Below are 27,534 nucleotides of genomic sequence, written 5' to 3' on the forward strand. Positions count from 1 at the left end.
GGGCCTCCCTCTGTTGGTGTCAGGGGAGGCCTGTAGCTAGAATCTTCCCTTTTGATCACTAGCTGGGTTATGTTGTATCTAGTTTATAGCCTCTTGCATTTTAATGTACATAGGAATACATGGGAATCCAGTAGATACAGATTCTTCCTCAGGGGGTAGAAACAGGCCCCCAATTCTACATTTCTTTTTAAAGATGTATTTTCATTTATGTGCATGTGTATGTGTCTGTTTTGAGTGTGCATTCCATGTCTGTCTGTGTGAATGGAAGCTAGGAATGCATGTTGGGTGCCTGATACTGAAGCTGCAGGTGGTCATGAGTGACCTAGATTTGGGTGCTGGGAATCAAACTCCCATCCTCTGCAAGAAGAACAAGCACTCCCAACTACCGAGTCATCTTTTTAGCCCACTTCTGTGTTTCTAATACGATTCCAGGAGATATCAAGGCTGCTGGGCCATAGTTTGCCTTGAAAAGCAAGGGCTTAGTGCTTTAAGCGGTGAAAGTTTAAAGAATGGCATATCCAAGGAATCTGTGCTAGAACCTCATTCTTTCTGGCCTGGCTCGGAGATAGGGAGGGAGCCGCAGAGTACTGCTATTTGCTAAGTTTACTCTGTTTCTGAAGCACCTAGAGGGTGTTTCTGATCAGCAGGTCTGTAGGTAGGCAAGGAGAGTGCCAGGTCCTCGAAAACGAGGCTGCTGTCTGGGCTGACATGGAGTGAGCTACCTCATGGCCACTTCTGTTCAACCTTGCTAATATCTTGAGAATGACTTATTTGTACATACTGTTGTTGTTGTTTTTGTTGTTTCTTCCAAAGGACCTTGCTTTATGCTGTGTCCTTATAAACTACTGGGAAGGCACACTACCTAGGCTCTTATGGTAGACTCAGTTTTATGGGTAGATTTTTAAAATTTCAGCCAGAACGTTCCTATTTATTTCCCCAGTCATCATCTTTCCCAAACTTAGCACCTAAACAAAATGTCTCCCCTTGACTGGAGTGTTCTGAAGCTCTCGGTCACATTATACCTTCTATTCTGAGGCTGGCCATCTTCCTCACATATATTCCAGCCTGGCCTTGTGCTGTTACAGCCAACTGCAAACCTTTGCATGTGTTGTCAGGGCATCCACCAAATGGCATTCTGTCCTGGCCATCCACAGTCATGAGCTGCAATGAAGGGCTGGGTGAACCATGCTTTTTACAGCTACTTCTGCCAAGTAATGTGAGCTGCATATAGAAGGAGGAACATGTGTTGGGCTTTTCCTGTCAGGCCAGGACGTGCTGACTGATCCTACTCCATGAATTCCAGCCCCACATTCCTCCCCGATAAGTCTCTGGATGGATGAAAAGACCCAAGGCAGAATATTCAAGAGCATTCCAGGAGGAGCAACTAGTTCTCAGATTCTCAGATTCACAGATTCACAGGACATTAGGAAAGATTTTACCTCAGGACACTTTGTTTGCTGAGAAAATTAGTGATGATTGATCTGCTTTTAAAGCATTGCCTTTGTCTATGCTACTTTTGATTGATTGGCAGAAGGTAGATTACACCCCTCTTTAAAGCACAGAATGCACTGACTACTTTGTTTATTATATTTTGATACATGCTGGCCCAGTGTCCCTGGTTGACAGTCTTTCCATAGAAGGGGATTCTCCCAAAGCCTCTGCTCCTGGTATGCCTCCTGAACAGAAGACTGTGTGCTCTGCCAGTTGTATAACACTTTGAGTTGCCAAGAATTCTTGGCCAAAATCACAAGGCCGTGCTAGGGATTACTAGAACACACTCCAGTGAATGCCAGCAAGCCTTTGCCTTCACTGCTCTTTTTTCTCTTCTTCCTCAAGTCAGTGTGCGGGCCTAGGCCATCTCCACTTCTCATGACCAGTCTTACTGCTCATGGCCTTCTAAAGCCACATCTTAGGGTTTACAGAGGAACCCTAAGCCATGCTTCTGAGAGCCTTCTCGTCTTCTTAGTTATATGAAATGTTTGGGCTATTATGCAGATCTCTTCCTTCTTTCAGAAGTAATGTTCTTTTTCTGGCTAGGTTTTATTTACTTCTACTAATCCTATTTCTCATGATGCCTCCCCTTCGGGTTCTCCTCATCACAAAATTATATATATTTTTTCTCTCTCTCTTTTTGATTTTATTCATTTTTTTTTCTAAATCAGAATTTTCACTATGTAGTCCATACCGGCCTCTAATTCAGAACCCTCTTGCCTTGAGTTCTAGAACACTGGGCTTACAGGCATGGACTGTATAATATGTGGATACCTGAAAGCATTTTTTTTTCTTTATCCAGTGGTCCAGGTCTTCTTACATTTATGACTGCACTTTTTTCTTTTCCGTGTTTTAAAAATTTAGTTTCTATTTCTTTAGTGTGTGTGTGTGTGTGTGTGTGTATGTGTGTGTGTGTGTATGTGTGTGTGTGTGTGTGTGTGTGTGTGTGTGTCTGTGCAGGTAGAACACATGTGGAGGCCAGAGCAAGCTTATGAGGAGTGTTTCCATCCACAGTTTGGGTCTCTGGAATGACTCAGGTCATCAGGCTTAGAAGCAGTTGCCTCCATTTGATGAGACAATTTTGCGGGCCTCATGACTTCCCTTCTTAAAGCATCAGGTTATCTCCCCAGCCTACTTCTTTCTATCAAGTCCGTGTACCACTTAACTTGTAAGAACTTAATGTATATATTTTACTCTGGAAGCCAGTTAACTAGCCAGTCATGTATAGCCAGGCCTTTTTCTTTGACTCAGATGACTTCATAGACTTACCTTCTAGCATGTAGAGGCTTAGATAAATGCTTCATGGAACTTCCAACTGCAAGAAAGATGGAAACGAACAGAGAACCCATTTATTTTATTTTTATTTTATGTGCATTATTGTTTTGTCTGCATGTATGTCTGTGTGAGGGTGTCAGTTCTTGGAGTTGTAGACAGTTGTGAGCTGTTATATGGGCACTGGGAATGGAACCTGGGTCCTGTTGGAAGAACAATCTGTGCTCTCAACCATTGATTTATCTCTCTAGCCCAGGAAATCATTTTTAAAGATATAGTTATTTAGAATATTTTCGTAGAGGATTTAAGTCAGATTTTAAGCACAGATGGAGTCCCCCACAGGATAAATGCCCACCAAAGGTAATGATAGGAATCTCTAACACATTGCTTGCCAGAGGTGACAGTGGATCCCAAAAGGCTCCAGGCTGCAGTTGCATTGGAAATGATGGCAAAAGGTAGTGGCTGGATGGCCTTTCTGACGTCCTTTGGCCACATGGGAGCAGGGGCAGCAGCCCATTTGCCTGTGGCTTTGATGCCCTGAAGAGCCCTCCCTCTTACGTAGCACCTGAGTGCTGTTTGCTTCATCCTATTTTTAAATCTTGGCTTCCCTAAAATGTTCTGTCCCCCGTTACCATCGTCGCTTGCAGCGTCTGAGCTCCTGACCTCACCAGCTCTCATTTGCTGCTGCTGCTCTTTGTCCATGAGTTGGTATTTTTAGCCTTGGGAGTTTCCCAAGTCTAACTTTTTTTTTTTTTTTTTTTTTTTTTTTTTTTTTAAATAATAGGAAGACGTACGGAGAAAGGAGGTTACAGTTCTGACCAATGGTTTTTGCTTGTTTGTTTTAATCTCAACAAACACAACTCTTATATTCATTAACAGTTTATCTCAAGCATGAAATGACAAATGCTAAATACTCTGTGTTTCTGTTAGACCTTGAAGAAACAGTAAAACGTCGTACAACTTAGTGAAGGAATCGCTTGTAAAACAGAAGCCTCTTGTCCCTCATTATGCTCTGTTGCTTTTATTTCATTAGGAAATACTCCATAAACTGGGTGGCATTGAAGACCTCGCTCAGGTAAGATGGGTTCTGCCATAACTGGCTTTGCCTTTACATCCTGGGTTACGTTCTAGTCAAGGGTTAATTAAGCATGTCACAGTAGGCTAAACTAGGTGCCCGGTTCTCTCTCAGTGTCTGTGCTTACCGGGCCTCAGGTTAGAGGTAAGTGCAGCAGCCAAGAGATGGCCTCTCAGCTTGTCTTTAGAAGACACAGAAGGGTATTTGGTTGTGATGCTAATTCTCAAGGCAGTCAACAAACGCTTGTGGCTTGTGATGTGTCTGCTGCCTGCTGGGGCAGGAGCAGATGGGGTTGCTAACGGTGGCCCTGAGACAGTGACACTCACAGGCAGGAAATACTGTTCTTGGTAATTAACCTCATTTTACCCAGATGGTTGGGGGTGGGGTGGGGTGGGGTGGGAAGTGCTGTAAAAAGTTACATTAAAAAATTTTCAGTGTTTAAAAATAAACTTTGTAACACTACCACCAAACTCTATCCCAGCCTTTATGTTTACTTTTTTTTTTTGTTTTTTTTTTTAACTTTTGAGTTGGATCTCAGTATGGCACCAAGGCTGCTTCAAATTTGCAATCTTCTTGCCTCAGCCCCTCTAGTAGCTAAATAACAGGTCTATCCACATCCTGCTATTTTATTTTCTTATTTATTTTGCTCATTTATTCTTACATGAGAAATAGTCTCACCGTGTAGCCCGTGCTGGAGTAAAACTTCAGAATTTGCTTCAGCTTCTTGAATGGTGAGTCCTGGGTTAACAGACCAGCAAAAGTGATTCATGATAAATTCACAGTCTTGAGAACTCATTCTGAGTGATTAATAGTGATCATGCCTAGTGGAAATGCTATGTTTGAATATGAAATTCCCCTACAGTCTCCTGTGTTGGTACTTGGTGCCCACTGGTAGTGCTGCATGGAGAATCAGTGGGATCCTTTAGGTGGGGCTGAGCTGGAAAAAGTAGGGACAATGGAAAGTTGCCTGCCCCAGCCCCTTCCACCATTCTCTCTGTTGCCATGAGTTGGGCATCTTTTCTCTGCCTCACACTTCCTTTAGCTTGTTTCTCACAAGCTATGAAAACGGAACGCAGTCAGCTTAAATTCTAGGAAGGTGACCCATGTTCAGTTTTTTAAGTATTTGTTTGTTTGTTTGTTTGTGTATATGTATATAAGTGATTTGTGTTCCCACACATACAGAAGAGGGCATCAGATCCTATTACAGATGGTTGTGAGCCACCATGTCGTTGCTGGGAATTGAACTTGGGACGTCTGGAAGAGCAGTCAGTATTCTTACCCATCTCTCTAGCACCCTTGTTCAGCTTTTAAAGAGAAATCTAACTGAAGGTGTACCTCACAGGGTGAAGTGAGTGTCCATATGTTGTAAATGGCATCATCACTTTTTTTAACACCTGATTTCACACTGCCTGTACATCTCTGAGCCTGTTTCTTAAACATTTTGCTGCAAGGTAAATAAAAAAAAAATCAGGTTACCATGTTCATCTTACATAAACCGCACCATGAAACTATTCAGCTCAAGTCATTTGGGGGATTTTTGAGGGCTTTCAGAATTCCTTCAACTTTTTGAACATTCAGGAAGAAACCATGAATCACTAAACCCTGTGTCCCGCCCTTTAATACCACAGGCCCAGAGGTACTGAGCAGTATTTAGTTACCTTCCTGCCATCCCGGGCTCATCCTAAGACCTGCATTCTTGTTTCCTATGTACTTTTGGCCAGCTTTCTGACTGGCTTGTTGGGTTGGTCTTTTATGCAGTACATGGAGATCGTGACCAACGAGTACCTGGGCTACGCTGAGGAGCAGCACTGTGTGGACAAGCTAGTCAACATGACATGTAAGCACTGTCACCAGGCACCCAGTGAACCCCGTGGGCTTGCTGGGGAAAGCAGTGTGATGTTTATTGCAGGAGATAGGACACCTGCTGTCTTATTAGTGTTCCACTCACATGCTGTGTGCCTTTGTGCCAATGGTAGCACATGCCCCGTCTCCCCATGGCAGCTCTTTCTTTGGCAAGCATATTTGTTTCAAGGAAGAAGTCTTTCATACAAGCAACATCTGCTGTGACGTTGAAAGAAAACCTTTAGATTTCTGTGAAAATGTCAGATCTCAGGGTTTTTTTTTTCCTCTCAAATTTGGGTAATAATTATACCTAGCCCACATAATTTGGACTACCAAGAACATGAAAAAGAAAACTGAGACTCTCTCCTGAAGTCAGCAGCATGGAGGCTGTGGCTTGGGTAGGAGGCATCTTAGGCGTTCCTCTGGCTTCCTTAGAAAGCTTGACCAGTTTCTCTTCAACCTCTCTCCTATTGCCCTTCACCCTACACCTCCCCCTTCCAGTCCCTCTAGGTGTGGCCAGCCACAGGCTTCCTGCTGCTTGGGGTGCCAGCTCAAGCCCATTGTACTTGTGTGGACAGACTGGTTTCTCGTGCTTGCTCACTGGGGACACTCTGGCTCTCAGGGGCAGGGGAGATGCCAGGCACCAGGAAGTTACTTTGAGGACAGCTCTCTCAGTGCAGAAACCTTCCTAGGTTTTATGTTCTGCCTGGCCTCCCTGCTCTTTGTAAGCTAGAATATTTATGAGTAGGGTCTTTTAAGTACATGTCTTGGCCTTGTAATAAGTAAGGTTCAGGAACCTGTTTAGCTTTAAATACAAGGGGAGTTTTACTTTTGTGATATTTTCAAATTTACTATACCAGATGAGCGTCTAGAGTTGAAATATTCAGTCCTGTCTTCCACTGCTCCTTTTGTGGGTCTCTGCTCCCACTTTCTCTTTCTCTGCTTTCCCATCCCTTCCGAGGACAGGGTTTCATGACTACTGCTTCTTTCAATCTCTTGATCTTACTTTAAATGTTTTCTTTCTTTAATAGATATTTTTCAAAAACTTGCTGCTGTGAAAGACCAAAGAGAATGGGTCACTGCAAGTGGAGCCCACAAGGTGAGTGGGCCCCCGGAGTGCTCGGGTTCCACATGGCTCTGTGTGGCATCAGTCCACTGTCCAAGTTCAGTGCCTTGAAGCAACAAGCTACATGTCATTATAAGTCATAAGACTATTCACCCAGCCGGAGATGGTTTCTCTACTCATCTTCTTTTGTTCTTTACCAACACAAGGGATAAATAAATGGTGTAGCATAGAAGGCTTTATTTTTCTATTCTACTTCAGCTGAGTGCATGACTTAACTTTAATGTTGTAAATGGAATGGAGTTGTTTATTGTTTATTTATAAATAAACAAATGAAATTCAGCAAGTAAAAGATATACGTTTACATATAAGCAAAGCTCATCTGTCTTGTAGGGTTTTATTAGTTAGAATCATATGAAATCACCATTGTCTGTAAGTCAGAGATAATTGAATATAACAATTCATGGGATGCAGACTCACAGGGTAGTATGGTATTGTAAGCATATGGAGCAAGTATTCATTTTAAGGGGCTGAAGATTGAGTTCATATACCTAGGGTCCTGGCTCTGCATACCCAGCAACACTCCCCTACCCCCACAAACACGCACTCACACATGTCGGTGTGTACCTTAAAATAAATGAATGTTGGTTTAATGGCAACAGACTACATTTATTCTAACATTTATCAGGCAGATGTAGAGAGCTGATTTCAATAACCGGTTGAGTCCTCTTATCACAGGAAGCCATGTTATATACTGGATCACAACTGCCTAACCTGTGCTGCTTATGGTCTTATGCTTATGTCTAGGTAACACACGGTAGATTTCACTTCAACAGACAGTGATTTCATTGATGCTGCTTACAATTTGACATGACAATAACATTAAGTTCTTAAGTTGGCTTAACAACAACTTTGAAAATGATGTGTGTAGAATTGAAGTTTGTGAAACATATTACATAATGGTGGATGTCAGAAAGGAGTCCAAGAAAGATGCTAACTTCAGCATAAGGAACTATAAAGGGCCCCACAGGATGGAAACAGAAGTCCATCCCAGCAGGCAGTTACTCACAGAGCTCCCACCACAGAGCTCCCACAGCTTTGAAGGGAGCATGTTTGGCAAGAATGTGTTGGGGTACAGGGGTCTGTGTTCTGAAAATTTGGAGGATGAGAATTTACATTAATGAAGATTCAGGGAAGGCGTTATTCTCCAAGGAAAGACATAATAGATTAAGCAACTTGGTCCTAGTTATAAAAAGGCTATTTTTTTCCAGTGGTTCACAGCCTGTGGGTTGTGGCCCCTTTGAGGGTCAAATGACCCTTTCACAGAGGTCGCATATCAGATATTCTGAGTATCAGATATTTACATTGCAATTCATAGTGGTAGCATAGTTACACTTATGAAGTAGCAAGGAAGTAATTTTGTGGTTGGGGGTCACCATAACATGAGGAACTGTATTAAAGGGTTATATCATCAGGAAGATTGAGGACCACTGGTTTAAGTGTGTAACATTGGGAAGAAAAATACAAATAATTATAAAATTATACATATATATGCATATACATATATATATATATATATATATATATATATATATATATTCTACTTGTGTACATACCTTTTTTTTTAATTGAGCAAAAGAAAGAATCCAGAAAAAAATAGCAAAAGGTCAGTGTCTGTGAATTTTTAGAAACAGTACACACCATTCAAGAGGCTTCTCAGACTTTGGTAATTATGTATTCTCTTCTCTTCTTCAGACATTAGTGAATTTACTTGGTGCCCGAGACAACAATGTCCTGTTGGGTACTCTTCTGGCACTGGCTAGCTTAGCAGAGAGGTGAGTGTATCTCAGTATACTCCTCTGTGCAGGAATTGCAGCATTGTAGATGGGAGAGATACAAACACACAGGCTATTTGGTCACCTGCTCAGTTAAAAGCTGATGTGGGAGGCACATGGGGAACAGCGTAGGCTAAAGATTCACCTGGCTAGGAAGCATAACTTAAAATTTAAGTTAGAAAGAGATTTGCTTTTTCTGACTTTTACTCTCAGGTTTCTGACTGCTGTTTGGAGGAACATCTCTGATGTTCTGTCCTCTTTCTTTGGCCTTCAGAACTACTACATTTCTATGCTAGTTGAATCTCCCAGACCTTGTTTCTTTATTCTTAACTATACATTCCTTGTAACATATAGGGCATTTTCAATGATAAAAGGTGGTTTTAAAAACCCACTTTTCTATAGTATCATTATTTTAAATGAAAGAACAATAAATATGTTTTTATGTTAATGAGCAGATTATTATGTTTTTGTGAACAGTACACCATTCCATTCCTCTTCTTGTGGAATTGTGGTCTCTCTTCACAATTCCTTACATGGTATCTAAGTTACTTTCCTGTTGCTGTGCTAAAACACCATGACCAAGGCAAACCGTAGAAGAAAGAATTTATTTGGGGCTTATAGTTTCAGAGGGTGCATCTATGACCATCATGATAGGGAGCATGGCACCAGATAGGCAGACATGGAACTGGAACAGTAGCTGAGAGCTTATATCTTGAGATATAACCATGAGGCAGAACGAGTCTACTGAGTATTGAAACCTCAAAGCCTATACCCAAATGACACACCTCCTCCATTGAGGCCACACCTCTTAATCCTTCCCAAAGAATTCTACCAACCAGGGACCAATTATTCAAATGCATGTGCCTGTGGGGGCTATTCTCATTCAAACTACCACATAAAGTAATATGATCTACAGGGTACAAAAGTGTGGCTGTAGTAGGATATGTTTTTAGTAACTACTAATATTTGTGCACTTGCAGTCCAGAGTGTAGGGAGAAGATCAGTGAACTCAACGTAGTAGAGAATCTGTTGATGATTCTGCATGAATATGACTTACTCTCCAAAAGGTAGGGTCTTATCATCATGAAAGTGCTTCTACGGCAGAACATGGCCTTTGTAGTGACTTGTATCTATGAACCTCAAACTGGCTCCAGAATAAAACTGTCTCTTGTTCTCTCTCTCTCTCTCTCTCTCTCTCTCTCTCTCTCTCTCTCTCTCTCTCTCTCTCTCATTTGTGGTAAAAATGCTTTTTTAAAAAATATCATCATTTATATTTTTAATTAAATATCATGAATCAGCTTGGCAGTTTTTTCCGTTTAAGGCAATATGCAGAAGCTCACAGAGAGAGGTACACAGAACACAGTCATATAATCTTATGATTGGATCATTATTAATTTTGTCTAAAAGAAGTTTACAAGAAGAAACTTTAAGGGTTTTTTTGTTTTTATATATTTACTTATTTATTTTAGTTGGTTTTTTTTTGGGGGGTAGGGTTTCTTTTTGGTAATTTCAGGTTAACACGTGGAATAAAGGAGGTTGCTAAAAGCTATTGTGTTTAAGATATATGAGATGAGATGACTGACTTGTGTTTTGATCACATGTTAAAACCCACATCCAAAACGGAAACACAATGGATTCCTTTCTGTTTAAGCTGTACATTGTTCTAGAGGAAGACTTTGTACAGATGGAATTAGGTGTGTGCAGGCTTGCAAATCTGCACTGTTTGGCATTTAAATCACATTTTTTTTCCCTGTGAAGCCAGGAGTGTAAAATCCTGAGCAATGGAGACCTGATACTTGCGCATTTTTTCTATGCCTTTTCAAAGCTGACTTAACACTGTTTTGTTTTGACTTGATGATTTGAACTCACTCATGGGGCAAGGTGGCAGATTCTATCACTGTGGAGTAAGATCAGAGTGTACAGTGTGAGGTAGGGGTAGGCAAGAACTCCTTAGGTCCTTGAAGTACTGTGGTGCCCTGGAAGAGGCAGTCAACAAGGCTCAGCACAGAATAAAAGTTCCTAATCAGAGTGAAGGGAGATAGAAGAAAATGTCTTAGCACAGGGTATGCTGTAACACAGAGGCAGATCCTGGGTGTGTGAGAGGAATGTGCTGGCAGGCTCAGCTGGGCCAAAGGAGACTGTGTCAAAAACTAGAACAGTTCCCGATAAGTCAAAAAATGTATCTAATTCTGATGAGTTCTTGTTCTATGTCAAGATATTCCCTGAGCCCTCACAAGTCCTCATTTTATCTACACAAAACTCTATTGTTCTTCATATTTTAGAGAGGAGGTAACATAACATGTTCATCCAGATTTTTAGGATGGGTTTTGCATGGTAAGATATATGGAGTTTTACTTGAGCATTATGGGGAATCACAGAAAAGAGGCAGAGTAGGAGTGGACTACATTCACATATCAAGATGTACTTAGCCCAAAGAGAGAATGTGTCTTGTAGAAAGTATGAAAAGATAAAGCATGCTGCTTACCAAAGGACATACATTCTTTCTTGTTGTTTGAGACAGGTGTAATAAGCAGCCCTCTCTAGGCTGGTCTTGTTCTAATAGTGGTCTTTCTGTCTACCTCTTAAGTGCTGGGAGAACAGACTTGAACCACCACTCCCCACAGGACATGTGTTCTTAACAACAGCTGGGAGAGGAGCGGGGCTCAAGAGGGAGAGAAGCATGAAGTTCTCTGGGAATGGAATTGCAGAACAGTGTGGGAATGTGAACCCTGGAGTGTTTAGGACAAAGGGGTGGAGCAAACAGAAAGCTCCAGAAAGGAACAGACATGAAATTAACCTTCAGGAAATGAGCTTTGTTAGAAGACAGAGAGCTATATAACCACTAGCCATGGTCAGGCTTTGAAGGGGAGGAGCAGACAGAGGCAGCATATGAAGTTGTAAGGAGGGACAGTATTGCAGATATTATTAGCTTAATGTGAAAGTAGGAAAGATAGCTATCATGGACACATGGTGTATGTGAGGGACTAAAAAGGGGTGATATATATATATTTCTTTATATATGTAAACTATATGTATTTCTTTATATATGTAAACTATATATTTATTGATGTAAACTATATATATTTCTTTGTATATATAAACTATATATATTATTGATGTAAACTATATATATATACTTTAACCAGGGTATGGGGAACTTGGCTGTAGCTCTGTAGCTAAAGGCAGTTACAGCATATAGAACTCCTGATAAGATAGTAGAACATAGGGACCAAAGCAACAGGGAGCTGGTTACAACAAACGATAGGGGAGGTATATCTGATCTTAAAGTGGCAGGCTCTGAACTGACAGAGAGGCAATTGGCAGAGAGGCCCATCTATCACCCACGACCAATGATCACAAGATGGGAAGAGCAGTGGCTCAAGTTATAGCTTCTGTGTCCTCGTGGTAGCTACAGTCTAAGTGTGACGTCACTGACACATAATTAGTGTGCATCTCACCCTTGCTCCCCTCACACTAGACTCACTGCCGAGCTCCTGCGCCTGCTTTGTGCTGAGCCCCAGGTGAAGGAGCAGGTAAAACTCTATGAGGGGATCCCCATCCTGCTCAGTCTGCTCCATTCTGACCACTTGAAGCTGCTGTGGAGTGTGGTCTGGATTCTGGTCCAGGTATGTGAGGACCCAGAGACCAGTGTGGAAATTCGTATCTGGGGTGGCATCAAGCAGCTCCTTCATATTTTACAAGGGTAAGTAGGGGCTTGGATCTTAAAAATTAGTAGAATATTCTAGTAGCCTTTGTTTATTTGTTTGTTTTGTTGTGTTTTGAGACAAGGTCTCTCTATATAAGCCTAGCTGTCCTGGATATCACTATGTAGACGAGGTTGGCCTAGAACTCACAGAGGTCCACCTACCTCTGCAGTCACAGCACTGGGATAACATGGATATGCCTCTTGTCTTAGTTAAGGCTTTATCGCTCTGGGAAGGCACCATGACCATAGCAGCTCTTATAAAGGAAAACATTTAATTGAGGCTGGCTTACAATTCAAAGGCTAAAGTCCCTTATTATCATGGTGAGAAGCATGGCAGCACCATGGAGCTGTCATGGAGCTGGAGAAGGAGCTGAGAGTCTACATCTAGACCCAGAGGCAGCAGGAAGGGAGAAAAACTTGGCCTGGCTTGAGGATTTGAAACCTCAAAGCCCAACCCAGCAACACGTTTCCTTCAACAAGATTATACCTCTTCTGACAAGGTCATATGTCCTAATCATTTTAAATGAATAATGCCACTCTCTATGAGCCTATGGGAACCATTTTTTATTCTAACCACCTCATCTTTACCCCTGCTTTTTAGTGGCTTCTCTGCCATAAGCATAAAAAGAGATGGTTTGTTAAAATAGCCTTGAAGTTGAAAATTTTGGGGTTATATATTACATTGTAACTATATTTTATGAATTAAGTATCTTGAAGAATTGAGTAATAACACAAATTAGTACCATGTTTGGGAGCATGCTATTACTTAATATTATTATAGAGCATAATTCAGCCCTAAAGGTGTCAAGTCAGAGCTACAGATAGATCTTTCTGCTCAAAAGAGACCACCATGCTTATGATCTCTGGTCCATCAAGAAAGCTCATTCCAAGCCCTAGGCAGATTGGCTAATCCATTTTAGCATCACTGCAGATTATCAAATCAATATGACTAAGACTACATGTTATTTCTTTATAGAATTTCTCTGTGGGAATATTTCAGAGCATTAGAAGAGACTGCAGAGATATGAACAACACGCTTCATTAGTGATTTCTGCCACTGGGAGAACAAAGGAAACGTATATAGCTTGCTGATAATCCCTTTGTTTTTTACAAAAGCCTTAGTTACTTGGAGGTATAGATTATAAATATTTCACCGGTCCTATGACATAATAGGCTATTCTCTTGGTCAGAATAACTGCAAAGGCTGTGCGTGCTTGTAGGATGAAGATGGTGGATGGAGTTATTCTTAAGTAGTTGCTATGTTTTTAATGATGCCTGGAATTCTATAATTAGTTAAGTATTATTTAGATTATTTAATTATAACATAAGGTATTTTCCCCTAATTTGTTCAAGTCATAGTTTTTATTACCACTGAAAAGTAGGAGTTCTTAATGGCTAAAAACTCAGTTTCCAACCCCATCCATGGCATGGTGTTAAAAAACTTGTCCCCAGGAAGGTGATATATGTCAACTCCTGTTGGATGTTTAATATATATGGGTATTTGGAAGGATTTATTTTTTGCTGGGCACCTGCTAGTTGCTGCTGGCCCCTGGTGTAGGTGCAGCCTGGTGGCTGGTAGCTATAGTGTTCACAGGCCGCTATTGCGGGGCAGTTTTCTGAAGGCCCAGTTAGGCTTGTATACCTGCAGCCTCCAACAGCAGGCACATTCCTGATCAGGCACAGTGATCACCACAGAGAGCTCCAAGGTAATTATGTCCACAGATAAGACCATCAAAGGAACTGTTCCTTGCCCCAGCTCATGACAGAAAGAACAGAATGACCCAGATAGCATGGAGATTCTATTTGTGTTATGTGTGAGAACGTACAGATCCAAACAGCTGATGTCATGAGAAATAAATAAATAAAGTAACCATATAAACCACAGGGAGCAAAACAGATAAGAGACAGAGTCTGTGCTGGGAAGCCGTGCACCCAGGGCACAGCAGACGTACTGCAGAGCACAGATTTGTGAGCAGTGGCGGAGGATGAGTAACTGAGCTGGAAGGGAGGAAGTCCACCGCAACGGTGGAAATGATGCCAGGGTGATGACCACAGCCCTGCAGACTAGAAGACCTGACCAGGCCTGGAACAGCCAAACAGAGGGAAAGGTTTAAAAACCTACTTTCAGCCAGAGGAAAGAGAAAAGAGGAGACCAGACAGAAATGGCTGATAGGGCCAGGGGCAGGCAAAGGCAGGGCTTCAAGGTGTGCTCATGGAGACTCCTGGGGTGGGGGTCAGAAAGGAAACACAGTTTAAAGACTCAGCAGGATTGGTTTTCACTAAGAGAGATTTGTAAGGGCGGGGCTGAGAGGAGAGGAAGGATGGGGGCCATGATAGAAGCATAGGGACATAAAGAGAACGAACAAGCAGACAAATAAAAGAACTCAGAGGTGTTCTGACTGAGGTGCACCCACACAAAGACCGCAGTGTCCCCAAGAGTTCAGGCATGAGGATCAAAGAAGGTTGGTCAGGGCCTCGCATCTCACACCGTACACCAAACGTGGTTTTAACTGAATTTGCAGATGAAGCAATTAAAAACATAGAAAACCTCATGACCCAGAGGAGGCAAAGGTTTCTACGTATTTGTTCATTATACAAAATATGAGGGTTTTTTTTTAATGGCATTTTCATTGTGTTTGAGGCACAGAAGAAAAAGAATAAATGGTCTGAACAATAGCTCTCCTTTTGTAGAGACAGAAATTTTGTTTCTGATCGTTCCTCCATCGGAAGCCTGTCCAGTGCAAACGCTGCAGGACGTATCCAGCAGCTTCATTTGTCAGAAGATTTAAGCCCTGGGGAAATCCAGGAAAATACTGTCTCTCTCCAAGCAGGTATCTGTCTTAGAAGACTGAGTTTTGTTACTTAAGACTGCATTCTTTATTATTGTGTTGTTATTCCTTGTTCTAACATTAGTATAGTGGTGTGGTGTATACACGATTTGCGGGGTTCCCAATGTGTAATGGTAAAAACATGTGAATGCCAGAACTTCCTTCAGTACAGGTCTTGGGCTGGAAGGTTAACTACACAAAGATGTGATCTCTGATATGGCTGGGTTAAAGCACACAGCTTGATCTGGGCCAGAGCCATGCTTCCTACAGTTTCCTCGGCCTTAGAATATCCTATTTAATACAAATCTCCCACCTTGCAAAGGGGCAATGAGTTTTTTTCCACACATCAGTTCCAAGGAGGAGAGAGAGTGAGTTGACAAATGCATGGCTTTTTCAAAGGATGCAAAAGGCAAGCTGGCTAAGTCTGTTCCTGGTAGACTTCCTCTGGCAAGCACCTGTCAGGATGCCTGACCTCTGGGCTTAGTAGAGCAACCATGCAGTGTGTGTGCTTCTGGTCAGTCTGGAGCACAGAGCAGCCTGGGAAGGAGCAGAGGGTGCTGGAGACTATTGGAGCTTGGTGAGGCACTGAGACATGGAACAGGTGTGGCAGTGGGCAATGTCATAAAACTGGCTTGCTTTGTTTACAGCTATTTCCTACTGAACAATTGAAGAAGTCTCTTCAGAGATGCATGAGGGCAGAGAACTAAGATCTTTTTTCTCTTTGAAATTTGTGTGCACTTAGAATGCCCTCTACATCTCCACAGTCTTGTGCTGGGTTACCTGGTTAAAGGTCTCCCAGAGTCCATGTTAGCTGCTCTCAGGGCTCCTGGACTTCTGGGTGTTCTTAGAGTGGTGTAATTGGTGGTAACCACAGTGTGATTATAGGGAGAGCCAATGCCTAGAGAGGGACACAAGAGACTTGGAGGCTGTAATTTCCTATGCATTCTGCTCAGTGGGGTACCTAGGGGACACATAAATAGTCTTCTGGAGCTGTATATGTCACATAAGTTTGCTTGACACTACCTGTTTCACATATAAATAAGAAAGGTAAGCAGCTAGTGGCATCTAAGTATTTCCCTCCATCTAGGCCATGCATCTTTAGCCATGTTCCTCAAGACCATAGCCTTCAGCTTTCCTCATGTGAAACATTGATGGCAAGTCAGATATTGTAGCCAGAAGGGCATTGTGGAATTATCTGGTGATGGATGGATGGAAGAGTTCAGCATAACACACCCGTGGAAGGGCTCAGGAGGAAGAATTGTGTATCAGTGTACAGTGTCATGAGAGGCAGCCAGGGAGCAGGAAGGGCTTAAGACTCCTGGCCCCATGAGTGGCAGTTTGTCACTCTCTGAAATGAAGAACAGTCTGATCACCAGGGACGATATTGAAAGCAGTCATTCATTTACCTGCCAGTGTGTTGTATTCCTGATGAGTGTTGGCCACATGTTGGACATTGGAGATTATACAGATTTGGTTGCTTCTCTTCCAGCCTGCTGTGCTGCACTCACTGAGCTGGCCCTCAATGATACCAATGCCCACCAAGTGGTTCAGGTAAGAGCATTGTAATCTGTCCTGTTGGGTTGTATGCATTCCAGAACATTGGCTTGAGGACCCATCATGCAGTTTAAAAAATATTTTAACATTTCTTCTCATTTAGCTTATAGGATTACATCTTATAGTCTTGTCCTTCCTCAGTTAACTTGGTTCAATCATGCTCCAGTTTGCTTTCCTGTTATGATGAAACCCTGACTAATAGCAGCTTCAGGCAGGAGATGGTCTATTTGCCGTACTCTTCAGATAACAGTCCATCACTGAGGGAAATCAGAGCAGGGACTCAAGGCAGGAAACCTGCAGGCATGAACGGAAACAGAGGTCATGGAAGAATGCTGCTTCCTGGCTTGCTCCCCCTCGAGCGTGCTCAGCCTGCTTCTTTATATAACCCAGAACCACCTGCCTTGAGGTGGCACTGCCCACACTGTGCTGGACCCTCCTAAATCAATTAACAATCAAGAACATGGACCACAACACTCATAGGCTAGGCAGAGTTATCTGAGGGCTGTGCCAACTTGATAGCTGAAGCCAAACATTACTTAGAAAGACTGATGCTGACTGATGCTGGTATCTCCTGCCTGCGTAAGTTGCAATCCTTTTCATTTGAGTTCTTGTTGGGGTAATTCCCTCTTGATAAGTTTTACAGAGGGAAAGACAGAAACCTACAACTTCATCTTCAGAATACACGGTGGAAGCAGGGGTGAGATAAATCCATGGACAGTCTGGCCAGTGGGAAGAACAGCCAGATTGCCCATACTTCCTGTTGTCATGGCTGGCCAGCTTTACTACCCCTGAAAATGGCTTCACCTCTCATGAATTTACTTATGAATAAAACAGAGTTATAAGATGATCTATAACATAGCTGTAGCTATGATTAGATTCAGCGAGGCAGACAAGATGTCCACACAAACATACATTAATAGCTGGCAGAAAGCTGAAACAGGCTTCTGTTTCATTCCTCTCCATGTGTATGTTGGAGTAAGTCCAAAACAGTGTCGTTTCCACAGTTAACTTGATTTCTCTAGAAAGTTTGCCCATGTCATTTTTCTTTTCCTTAAAAAGACCTATTTTGAAATGGCTAATCTCTGGGTATCCTCTAATAATCAAAAGCAGAAAGGGAGAAACTATGCTTTACAGTTTAAAATGGGTATTTTGCAATGTATGCACACTTGTGTTTTTATGTCTCTGTTCGTTCATGTGTGTGGGTGTGCAACGCATGTGTGTGTGAAGGCCAGAGGTAGTGATCATTAGGAGATGTCCACCTTAAAAAAGACATTAAGATAAAGCAAACAAAGGATGCATGTGTGAGTTTGCCTATGAGTTTGTGAACATGATAGTACTTGTGCCTGCAGAGCCAGAAGGGGGCGCTGCATTCCTGGAGTTGGAGTTACAGGTGTCTGTGAGTCACCAACATGAGTGCTAGGGACCAAACTCTGGCCTTCTGCAGGAACTGTATGTGCTTTAAACTATGTGCTGAGACAGGGTATTTCACTGGCACAGGGCTCACTGACTCAGGTAGACTGGCTAGCCAGTGATGCCCAGGGAGCCTCCTGCCTCTGCTACTTCAGCACTGGGATTACAAGTGAGACACCTTACCCAGCTGGTCACTGTTTATTTTAACTTCAGCTCTGGGGACTGAACTCAGGTCCTCATGCTTGTGTGGCAAGCACATCAGTGACTATGCTGTCACTCCAGCCCCATAGTTTAAATAGAAAGATGTTTGAATTGCTTTGCTCGTTCATATTCTCTATCCTTTGTTATTATAACATTTAAATCACTTCAAATTTATGTAGACAATTATATAATATTATTATACAATTCTGCAGTCTTTGGCACTTAAAAGTCTTGCTTTGGCATTTTTAGTATTGTTTTTTCTGTTTACACTATTGTGAGGGCGCGTTACTGCTTCTGAATTGCTTGTCTCTATTGCTAATGGTCACTGATACACGATCTCTTTATTTTTCCAGGAAAATGGTGTGTATACAATAGCAAAATTAATTTTACCAAATAAACAATCGAACGCAGCAAAAACTAATCTACTACAGGTAATAAGCCTATCTGTTGCTCTTTATCTCAGCATATGGAGATGTGGGGATCCTGAGATAAAATGGTGTGTGCTTTTGGGGATTGTTTAGGTTAACAATGGGTCCTATGCTGATGGTAAGGGCTGTGCTTGGGAATGGAGTCTGTGAAAACCAGTGACTACAGAAGGCACATAAGACTGAGAAAGAAAGAGAGAGAGAGAGAGAGAGAGAGAGAGAGAGAGAGAGAGAGAGAGAGACTGAAGTAGCTTATTTAGTGGCTTCTTTGGTCATCAGCTGGTTGTACTTTCAAGAACATTTCCCTTATACACCAGAATATAACAACAGTGGAAAAATGGTTATAAACTTTAAACATGAACCATAGTCACCAACATTTTGCCTTTGAAAAGGAAAGCCCAGGCAATAGACTTTGCTGGATGAGAAGTGTTTAAAAGGCGATGAGAAGTCACTGGGCACAGCTGCTCTAGGGCAGCAGAGATCTCCATGGGAATGCTATCAGCAAGGTAGACATGGGAAATTCAGAGAGTACTTGGGCACAGGTAGCATACTAAGCAGCTTGGGTGTATGTCTTGGACAGAGTGACAAAGGCCCAAAGTAGGCACACACACACACACACACACACACACACACACACACACACACACACAAAGACTCCTTGGTGCTTTACTGAGGAGTGAACATTAGGGACTGTGTTCTCAGTGACACCAGAATGACAGAATTCACTTTTGTGGAGCTGTAGGTCATCATTCTTACTAAGTCACAAAAGGAAGAAAGACAGCTTTGAAGGTCAGGTTTGCATCCAGCATGCCTGTTACTGTTTTTATATGCCCTAGTTCCTAGTGGCTACTCACTCACAGAAGCTGTATGAATAGTGAGGTGTTCATAGCATCTAGCAGAGAGCGAGTCTTGAGTTCCTGCAAATCTTTGGTGGTTGGCTTCCCTGCCAGAAGAAGGCTATTTCTCATGTCTCTGCTCATTTTGTACTTTTTAGAAAGGAATTAACCGATGGTGAGAAGTAAGCAGGGCCACATCTCCAGCGTGGCACAGTGTTGCAGTATTAACCTTGTAGGCAGGAGAGAGATCCCAGGGTTGGTGGTAGCTTATGAGTCTGGCCTGCAGCTGAGGTCAGCCTCTCCCAGGGAAGCGTCTGTAATGTTTACTTCCTGGTGATTCTGGACTGAAAATGTCTCACTTTGTTGCACTGCTCTTTAAGAGTGATGTTCTCTTTCCTTTCCTAGTGTTATGCTTTCAGAACCCTGAGGTTTCTCTTCAGTATGGAAAGGAACAGGCCACTCTTTAAAAGGTACGAGCTTGGGGCGACATGGAAGATGGGAAGAGAACGGTTCCATGCAAGCCATGCCTCTCCAGACCTCTCAGTTTCCACAGCTTTAACAGTTTCCACAGATACCTCACATGTGACCGCTGTACAACTCCTCACAGGCCATGTAACTGCTTAGGCTCTGGTTTTAATTAAAGATTTTAACATCTTGAATATATAGAATCAAGATACTTACTTTTTTCTAAACTATTCAGAGATTCCAAAGTTAGTCTGATCATTTCCTCTTACCAACCAAGAGTTTGTTTAGGTGCCCCTAATAGGCTGGGCTAGAGGAGAGTTGGTAAGTCTGGTGGAAATGCAGGCCTTAGGAAGCAGACACATTCATTACACATATGGGGGATGCATACCCTTTGAACAAAATCTAGGTCCACAACTTCGCCAGATTTTATTGGTGAGAGAAGTCTGGATGTTATAACAAATCTTTTGTTGAGAAAGTGTAAATTATATTATTGCTTTATTTTCCTATGATATTTGAATTTAAGGAAAAATATAATTATTATAAACCTTCATTTCATGGCTCCAAACCATCTATTTCAATGAATTCAAACATTTTGAGAGGCCACTGAAGCCAAAACTTTATAAATGCATACTTCTCTCCATTTTTTCAGTTACCGGTATTTTATTCTCATAAAACATTTAAAAATTAAAAGGATATTTAAATCCTAGAGCTAAGTTTAGAACTGTAACAAATGACTTGATGTAAGTGCTAAGTACTTAGTAAAAGTCCAACAAGCATTCTCTCTTAAAATGACTATTGTCTGTAACTCCCAAATAAATTACAAAGGAGGCCTTGGTATAATCTGTTTCAGTTATGTTGTCTTCTATGGCCATAGAAACAAATAATGTAAGGTCCACCCCTCCCTAGTTCTAAGTGTGACATGCAGTACAGGTAACCTCAGTGCTGTGCTGTTCAGTGGGTCTTTAGAACATGGCTTACTCTACAGGAACTACAGCTGTAGTGCAGATTTGTATGATATGCCAGGGCATATTGCTTCTTACTCTGCTGATGACCTAATGAAGTTAGGTTTGTTGGTAGGGTTAGTTGGTGATCCAGCTGCATCCAGAAGGGAAGCATTGGCTCTCCGTTCCCCAGCTCCACTTTAAGTGTGTGTGTGTGTTTCCCTGTAGACTTTTCCCCACCGACCTGTTTGAGACCTTCATTGACATAGGACATTACGTTCGTGATATCGGTGCTTATGCAGACTTGGTATCCCAGTTGAATTTGCTATTGGTAAGTCTTGAGTTTTAAATATTTGGGCATGCTGCTCTGGAGTCAGGATAATAGCAACCAATTTCCCTTTTATGACTTGATTAGGAAGATGAGCTGAAGCAAATTGCTGAGAATATTGAAAGCATCAATCAGAAGAAAGCGCCCTTGAAGCACATAGGAGACTATGCTGTGTTGGACCACCTCGGAAGTGGAGCTTTCGGCTGTGTTTATAAGGTGAGGCTGCCCTGGGAGATAGTTCGCATGTTTTAAAACAAACTTGAAGTTACACTCCAGATGTCCACAATCATTTCAATCGGAATCCTTGTCATTGAAAACTAGTGAAGAAGGAGAGATTGAGATGAGAGTGGCTGGTTGTGTCTGACACAGGGTGGTAATTATGTGGGTGTTGCCTTGGCTCTCAGCTCTAATACCTGGTCACTGACTAAGAACAAGGTGACCCCATCACAGAAAATTTTTTCCCCATCCCAGGAAATTAATCAAAATAGCTTGTCCCAGTACATGACATAGTTTATAAACTTACACCTGCACAGGGAAAGCCTACTGAGCACTGCATCGGGGACCAGAGCAGAAGATAACAGATTTAAGCTCGATCAGCTTAGTGTAAATGCAGCCAGAATCTCATGCTATGGCTTAATTAACCATGTAATTTTGTTATTCTAGTTCACCTGTCTTTGTCTAACCCTCAACTCTCAGAGCATTTAATTAATTATTTTCCTTATTGTAGGTTAGAAAGCGTAGTGGTCAAAATCTCTTAGCAATGAAGGAGGTCAATTTGCATAACCCAGCATTTGGAAAGGATAAGAAGGACCGAGACAGCAGTGTGAAGAACATTGTTTCTGAGTTAACAATAATTAAGGAGCAGGTAAATATTTGTCTTATTCCTGGGATGTCTCCGACATAAATGCCATTGAAGGTGAGCTCTGCTGCCGTTCCTGTACATGCTGTTTATAAACCAGTTCGGTGTGAAATACTGGACATTGGTGCAGTGATATTTTTACCAGTGTTTTTCCTAAAGCTTGTTATTGAGTCATGGAAACTTCTTTTTAGGAGTTTATAGCAGGGCCTTGGATGCAAAACAGTTGAGCTTACAAGCCACAACACACCATGTATGCTTAGCTACCAACTCACTACACAGGAGCAGGAGAAAGACACCCTTACTTCAGTGCTGGGAATCTGAGAAAGACCACCCTCCAGTTTCAGTCAGGAAAAGCCAACCTGATGACACCTGTCAAGTCTGGCTTATGAAATCTAAAATGTAGGTTCTGTTTTCCTTTTCTTTTCTAGACCAGGCTTGTGTAGTCTAGGCTGGTCTTAAGCCTGCTCTGCAGTGGAGAGCGACCTTGAGCTCCTCTCCTTCTGGCTTCCTGTCCTAAATACTGGGATTAAAGGTGTGCCTCATTACCCTCTGGGATATTTTTATTATCACGAGCAGTATATGCTAGTGTGATATAATAGCCCAATTAGCTGTTATTATGAAGGATTATTTGAGGGGAAAAAGGAACACCGAAGAGAAAGAGGAATTCTTTTTGTGATCCAAGAACATGCTGGTTCCTTTTCTAGCTCTCCTTATTTGTGCATTTCTGTTTTTAAGTCCTAGGAAGCTGCCAGCCCACTGCGCTCTGCAGTCATGTTTGCTTGGTGTCTGGGCCAGAGCATAAAGAACAGTCCAAACATGATCTTTATTCACTGGAACCTACAGTTTGACCTCACTCAGTTAAATAGTCATCACTAATGGCATTGCTGTTGACTTGTATTAAACATTAATGGATTAGATCATAAGAAGCCATCCCATCCTTCCACACACCCACCCTGTCCCAACCAGCAGCACAAGCTTAGAACGTGGCTTTGATCTGAGTCCATCTAACGTTTTGATTAGGTGCCAAAGCTAGATGTACCCTGGCTCGTGAGCTAGGACCAGAATGCATTTCTGTTTGTTAGCCTTCCTCCCATATGGCTTAAAGCTGGGGGTCAATTGCTAGTTTATTTGGGTGCTAATTTGTTTAAATACGTTTCCTAAGAAAAAGGGTCTAGAAGAGGTCAATAAGGTGCCTCAGCTTAGACTTTGAGGTCACTGAAGGTTATATACTTGCTCCCTCCTGTGCCCAAAAGAAGGACATCATGGAAAAAGAAGCTGTAGGAACAGGACAGGAACGGGAGGCCCTGTCTGTTAGAGGTGACAATGAGCACACACCACAGAGGCTCTGAGCTACCAGGCTTATCGAGTGGCACAAGTTAGTGTTAGTCCCTGTTCCATGCATCTCCTGGTGATACCTTCCCATCCCTGGTGGGAAGAGAAGAAGAAAGGACATTCTCAGGGCCGAGGGCTCCTTTTCCACTCTGTAAGAGCTGAGGGACAGACCTACTCCTGCTGTAGGAGAGGCTGACAGATGTAGCCTCTGCTTGGGAAGCCACATCCAGGCTACTCTGCTGCTGCTGACCCCAAGGCTGCTGGGTTTTCGTGAGTAGCAGCTAGGTGGGCCCTGCTCAGAGCGACACACAGAGGCCCAAATCACTTACAGGCACAATGGCGACTCCTCTGAAGCAAGCACTTTACCTAGAAACCACATTGTAAGTGAGTAGTTGGTGAAATTTTACATCATTTTTCTTTTTTGAAACTATTTCTTCCTCCCTGTGTAGCTGAGGCCGGGCATTAGGGCAGACCATGCTAAGGGAATTGGCTAGGAACTGCTTACTTCTAAAACTTTCCACTTCACATTAGGAAGTGCAGCACATTCTTGCCTGGTTCACAAGGCAGAGAGGACACTGTCCTTTTCATTAACCTGAAAGCAATACATTTAAAAAAGCCATCGAAAACCTTAAACTGCAGCTGACAGTCTTAAACACAACCACAGTGTAGAAACTCTAAGTAGTCATGGGGGGAAGCTTGTGTTCTGAAAAGTCTGATAAGTGTTTGCCATTTGTTTTGTTGCAGCTTTATCATCCCAACGTTGTACGTTATTATAAAACGTTTTTGGAAAGTAAGTATGAATTGTTTTCTAAGTAGGGAAACATATGTTCGTTACTTATATACATTTATGTTGTTAGAAAATAAACTCATTCAGCTATTTTCTTTTGATTTTTGTTATTTAGAAGCATTGCTTTCTTAGGCAGTAAAATCATGTTTTAAGTGATGATCTGAAAACACATAAACTATTTTGATCCCCGTTGTATAGAGGACCAGTGTGAGTAAACCAAAATAGTTAAATTACTGTACAAAAAAGAACTGGATAGGATCAAGAGAAAAAGGAACTAAAGCATGATGTTTTCTATTTTGTTTTTTTTTTTTTGCAAGCTCCCAGCAGCTTGTGTGGCATCTAGTGGTATTTTCCACTCTTAATAAAATGGATTGGACTCTGCTTTCCAGATTTTTTTTCCTCACAAAATTCAGTAGGTGCCACCAGGTGGCGACGGAGTCCTGGCTGAGCCTACAAGGCTGGACGGCTTGCTTCCTGCCTGTGGGATGGAGAGAACAGTCAAAACTTAGACAAAGCCAAACTTAGTTGCTTGTTTACAAGTGAAGTAAGTATTGAACTTAAGGATCTGTAACATAAAATTCTGAAGTATTAGCCGGGCACGGTGGCGCACGCCTTTAATCCCAGCACTCGAGAGGCAGAGGCAGTCGGATCTCTAAGTTCGAAGTCAGTCTGTTCTACAATGTGAGTTCCAGGATAGCCAGGGCTAAACACGGAGAGAAACCCTGTCTCAGAAAACAAAGGAAGGAAGGAAAAAAGAAAGAAAGAAACTCTGAAGCACTTCTGTGTAAAGGCAGATTGATGGTGACACATAGCTGTCACGACACACTGGGTGCCACTTTACCAGGGCTAATATTAAACCTTTTTTGAGCCAGGCATTATGGTGTATGCCTTTAATCCCAGCGCTCCAGAGGCAGAGGCAGGCTTTATGTGTCCAAGGATAGCCTGTTCTACATAGTGAGTTCCAGGACAGGCATGGCTGCATAGAGAGACCCTATCTCAAAATTAAACAAAAATCGTTCTGTATGCTGGACCATTTGTTGTGGTTTTACTTATTTTCCTTCTTTAGATGATTTCAATGGACTCCTTCCTCCTTAACTTCTAGTTCTTAATAATATCAGGATCATTTCCCGCAATTAAAGGGATCAGATTTAGTTTCTGACTTATACTTAAGAGGTAAGTACAAGTTATTACAAAAACAAAACCCTTAAAGAACCAGACGGCTTCCAAAATGAATTGGAGGAAACTTAAAATATGTGAAATATTATCAGGTTAGAAATTACAACAAAGAAGACTATAATGTGAGAAAATGAAAATAAAGCTTTAGCCAAGCATAGCGCAAATAATACGTATTTCTTAGAATGGTGAAACATGGGATTTATAAATGTCTGTAAGAGAGACGTTAAATGGCAGGCTTTGTTTATTTTGTGCAGTCCTGTGAAAAGCAACAGGAAGAACAGTATGCCTGCTTTCATGCTTCAGTGTAAGGCTGGTGGGGAAGTCAGTGGGCAGGATGAGAGGTGTCTGTCCTTTGCAGACAAAATTGTGTATGTCTATATTTTGTGTACATCCAACAGTCAGAAAAGACACATATCACATACTATTATTAATAGTTCAAATTGGCTTTAGAGGAGGGTATTCAGAGAACAAAAACAGCAACAAGAAAACCCAAATAGTGCTAAACCTTTGTAAACCACAACATAAGATCAGAGTACAGGTCCCTCTACTTAAGAGGGGCCTAATAGTAGTTTCTGTCATGGGTGTTTTAGTCTGTGTTATTGCAATGTCATAGTGTGATCCTTGGGTAAATTTCTATGACATAATCTATGTCACTGTACAGAATGCAGTTTATAATGTAGTTTTCTGAATGTCTTACTTGATCTGCGGTACTAAGAGGCAGGCCTTGTGACTTGGGACAGTTGGCTTGTTGTCTTTGGCACCTTTCAGGCATTCCATGGTATAAGCAGAAAATGATGACACTTGCCAGACAGGAGAAAGTCTGGAGGCAGAGGAGGTTGCTTCTGGGCTGTGACTGCCCCAAGGGCGGCTCTGTGCTCTGCCAGTGTGTAGTGGATCCTGCCACTAAGATTTCAGTTTTGTGCTCCACACACTCTTTGGAAAGCACAGGTCCTAATTTGTGACGTTTTTCAAGGGCTTTACTCTGACTTTACATTTCTGGGACCCCTTTATGTTTTTGCATAGATGATAGGTTGTATATTGTGATGGAGCTGATAGAAGGAGCCCCACTTGGAGAGCACTTTAGTTCTTTAAAGGAAAAACAGCACCATTTCAGCGAAGAACGACTATGGAAAATATTTATACAGGTACACTCCACCCATCATTGAAATTTTCATGATACGACAAAATTCTGGGATGCCGTAGAAATGCACTGTTGGTTACATATACAGCAGGAATCAAATTCGCTTCCCTTCTTGTTTCAAGCTGTGCTTAGCTCTTCGGTACCTACACAAGGAGAAGAGGATTGTTCACAGAGATCTCACGCCAAACAACATTATGTTGGGAGATAAGGACAAAGTGACAGTTAGTAAGTATAAAAGTCTTCAACTTTTTTAACTGAGGAAATGAACCGTATTTCAGAGTGGTGATGCATGTCAGTAGAACTTTTGGCGTGGATGGAGATGTTCTCTCTGAGTTGCCCGGTGGAGTAAGCGCTGGCCACATGATACTTTTGAGCAAGTGGAATGTGGACCGTGTGGCTGAGGAAATGACCGTTTGTATTTCATTAACCTTTGAGCTGGGTATTGGTATGCACACATGTAATCCAGCCTTTGGAAGGTGGAGGCAGATGGATCTGAAGTTCAAGGTCAATTTCAGCTACATAGTAAGTTTGACACTAGTTTAAACCACATGACAGTCTATCCAAAAGCCAAACCAAACCAAACCAACCCCCCCCCCCCAAATCAATAACAAAAAAACCAACAAACAAAAATTATTTTGTTAAATTTTAATTACTTTCCACATCCCTGAGAGAATAATGTTCACACAATATTGGATAACGGCAATACTGTTCTAAATGACTGTTTTGTTCATATGAGAGCTACAGCACTCTTAGGATGCTTCTGTGTTTAATTTAACTCCTCAATGCTTTCTGAGTTTGACTTTATACCTCATAAACGGAAACTCTGATGATTAACACGTTGAGCACATTGCTTTGGACCATTTTACTACACAGTCTGTCTTAAAGTTGTCGGACTTGCAGGGCTTTACAAATACAAAGATTTGTATCCTTTGACATAGCTGTTTGCTTGTTTGGCTGGTTGGTGTTT

The 27,534-nt window shown here is 42.0% G+C and overlaps 1 protein-coding gene across 3 annotated transcripts in view; it reads left to right on the forward strand.

Moving 5' to 3' along the window:
* Nek10 (NIMA related kinase 10) overlaps positions 1-27,534 on the forward strand; it is a 176,329-nt gene that overhangs the window by 28,547 nt on the left and 120,248 nt on the right. For all 3 annotated transcript variants that reach the window (XM_076931584.1, XM_076931585.1, XM_076931586.1), the window contains 16 exons: positions 3,797-3,838; positions 5,597-5,675; positions 6,712-6,779; positions 8,499-8,578; positions 9,559-9,645; positions 12,057-12,281; positions 14,976-15,115; positions 16,602-16,663; positions 18,631-18,708; positions 19,944-20,008; positions 21,173-21,275; positions 21,360-21,488; positions 22,000-22,137; positions 24,208-24,253; positions 26,450-26,571; positions 26,690-26,792. In XM_076931584.1, the coding sequence (XP_076787699.1) occupies positions 3,797-3,838; positions 5,597-5,675; positions 6,712-6,779; positions 8,499-8,578; positions 9,559-9,645; positions 12,057-12,281; positions 14,976-15,115; positions 16,602-16,663; positions 18,631-18,708; positions 19,944-20,008; positions 21,173-21,275; positions 21,360-21,488; positions 22,000-22,137; positions 24,208-24,253; positions 26,450-26,571; positions 26,690-26,792 (1,567 nt within the window). The remainder of the gene's footprint in view (positions 1-3,796; positions 3,839-5,596; positions 5,676-6,711; positions 6,780-8,498; positions 8,579-9,558; positions 9,646-12,056; positions 12,282-14,975; positions 15,116-16,601; positions 16,664-18,630; positions 18,709-19,943; positions 20,009-21,172; positions 21,276-21,359; positions 21,489-21,999; positions 22,138-24,207; positions 24,254-26,449; positions 26,572-26,689; positions 26,793-27,534) is intronic.

Source organism: Arvicanthis niloticus, chromosome 3 (assembly GCF_011762505.2).
Source record: "Arvicanthis niloticus isolate mArvNil1 chromosome 3, mArvNil1.pat.X, whole genome shotgun sequence".
Lineage (NCBI taxonomy): Eukaryota > Metazoa > Chordata > Mammalia > Rodentia > Muridae > Arvicanthis > Arvicanthis niloticus.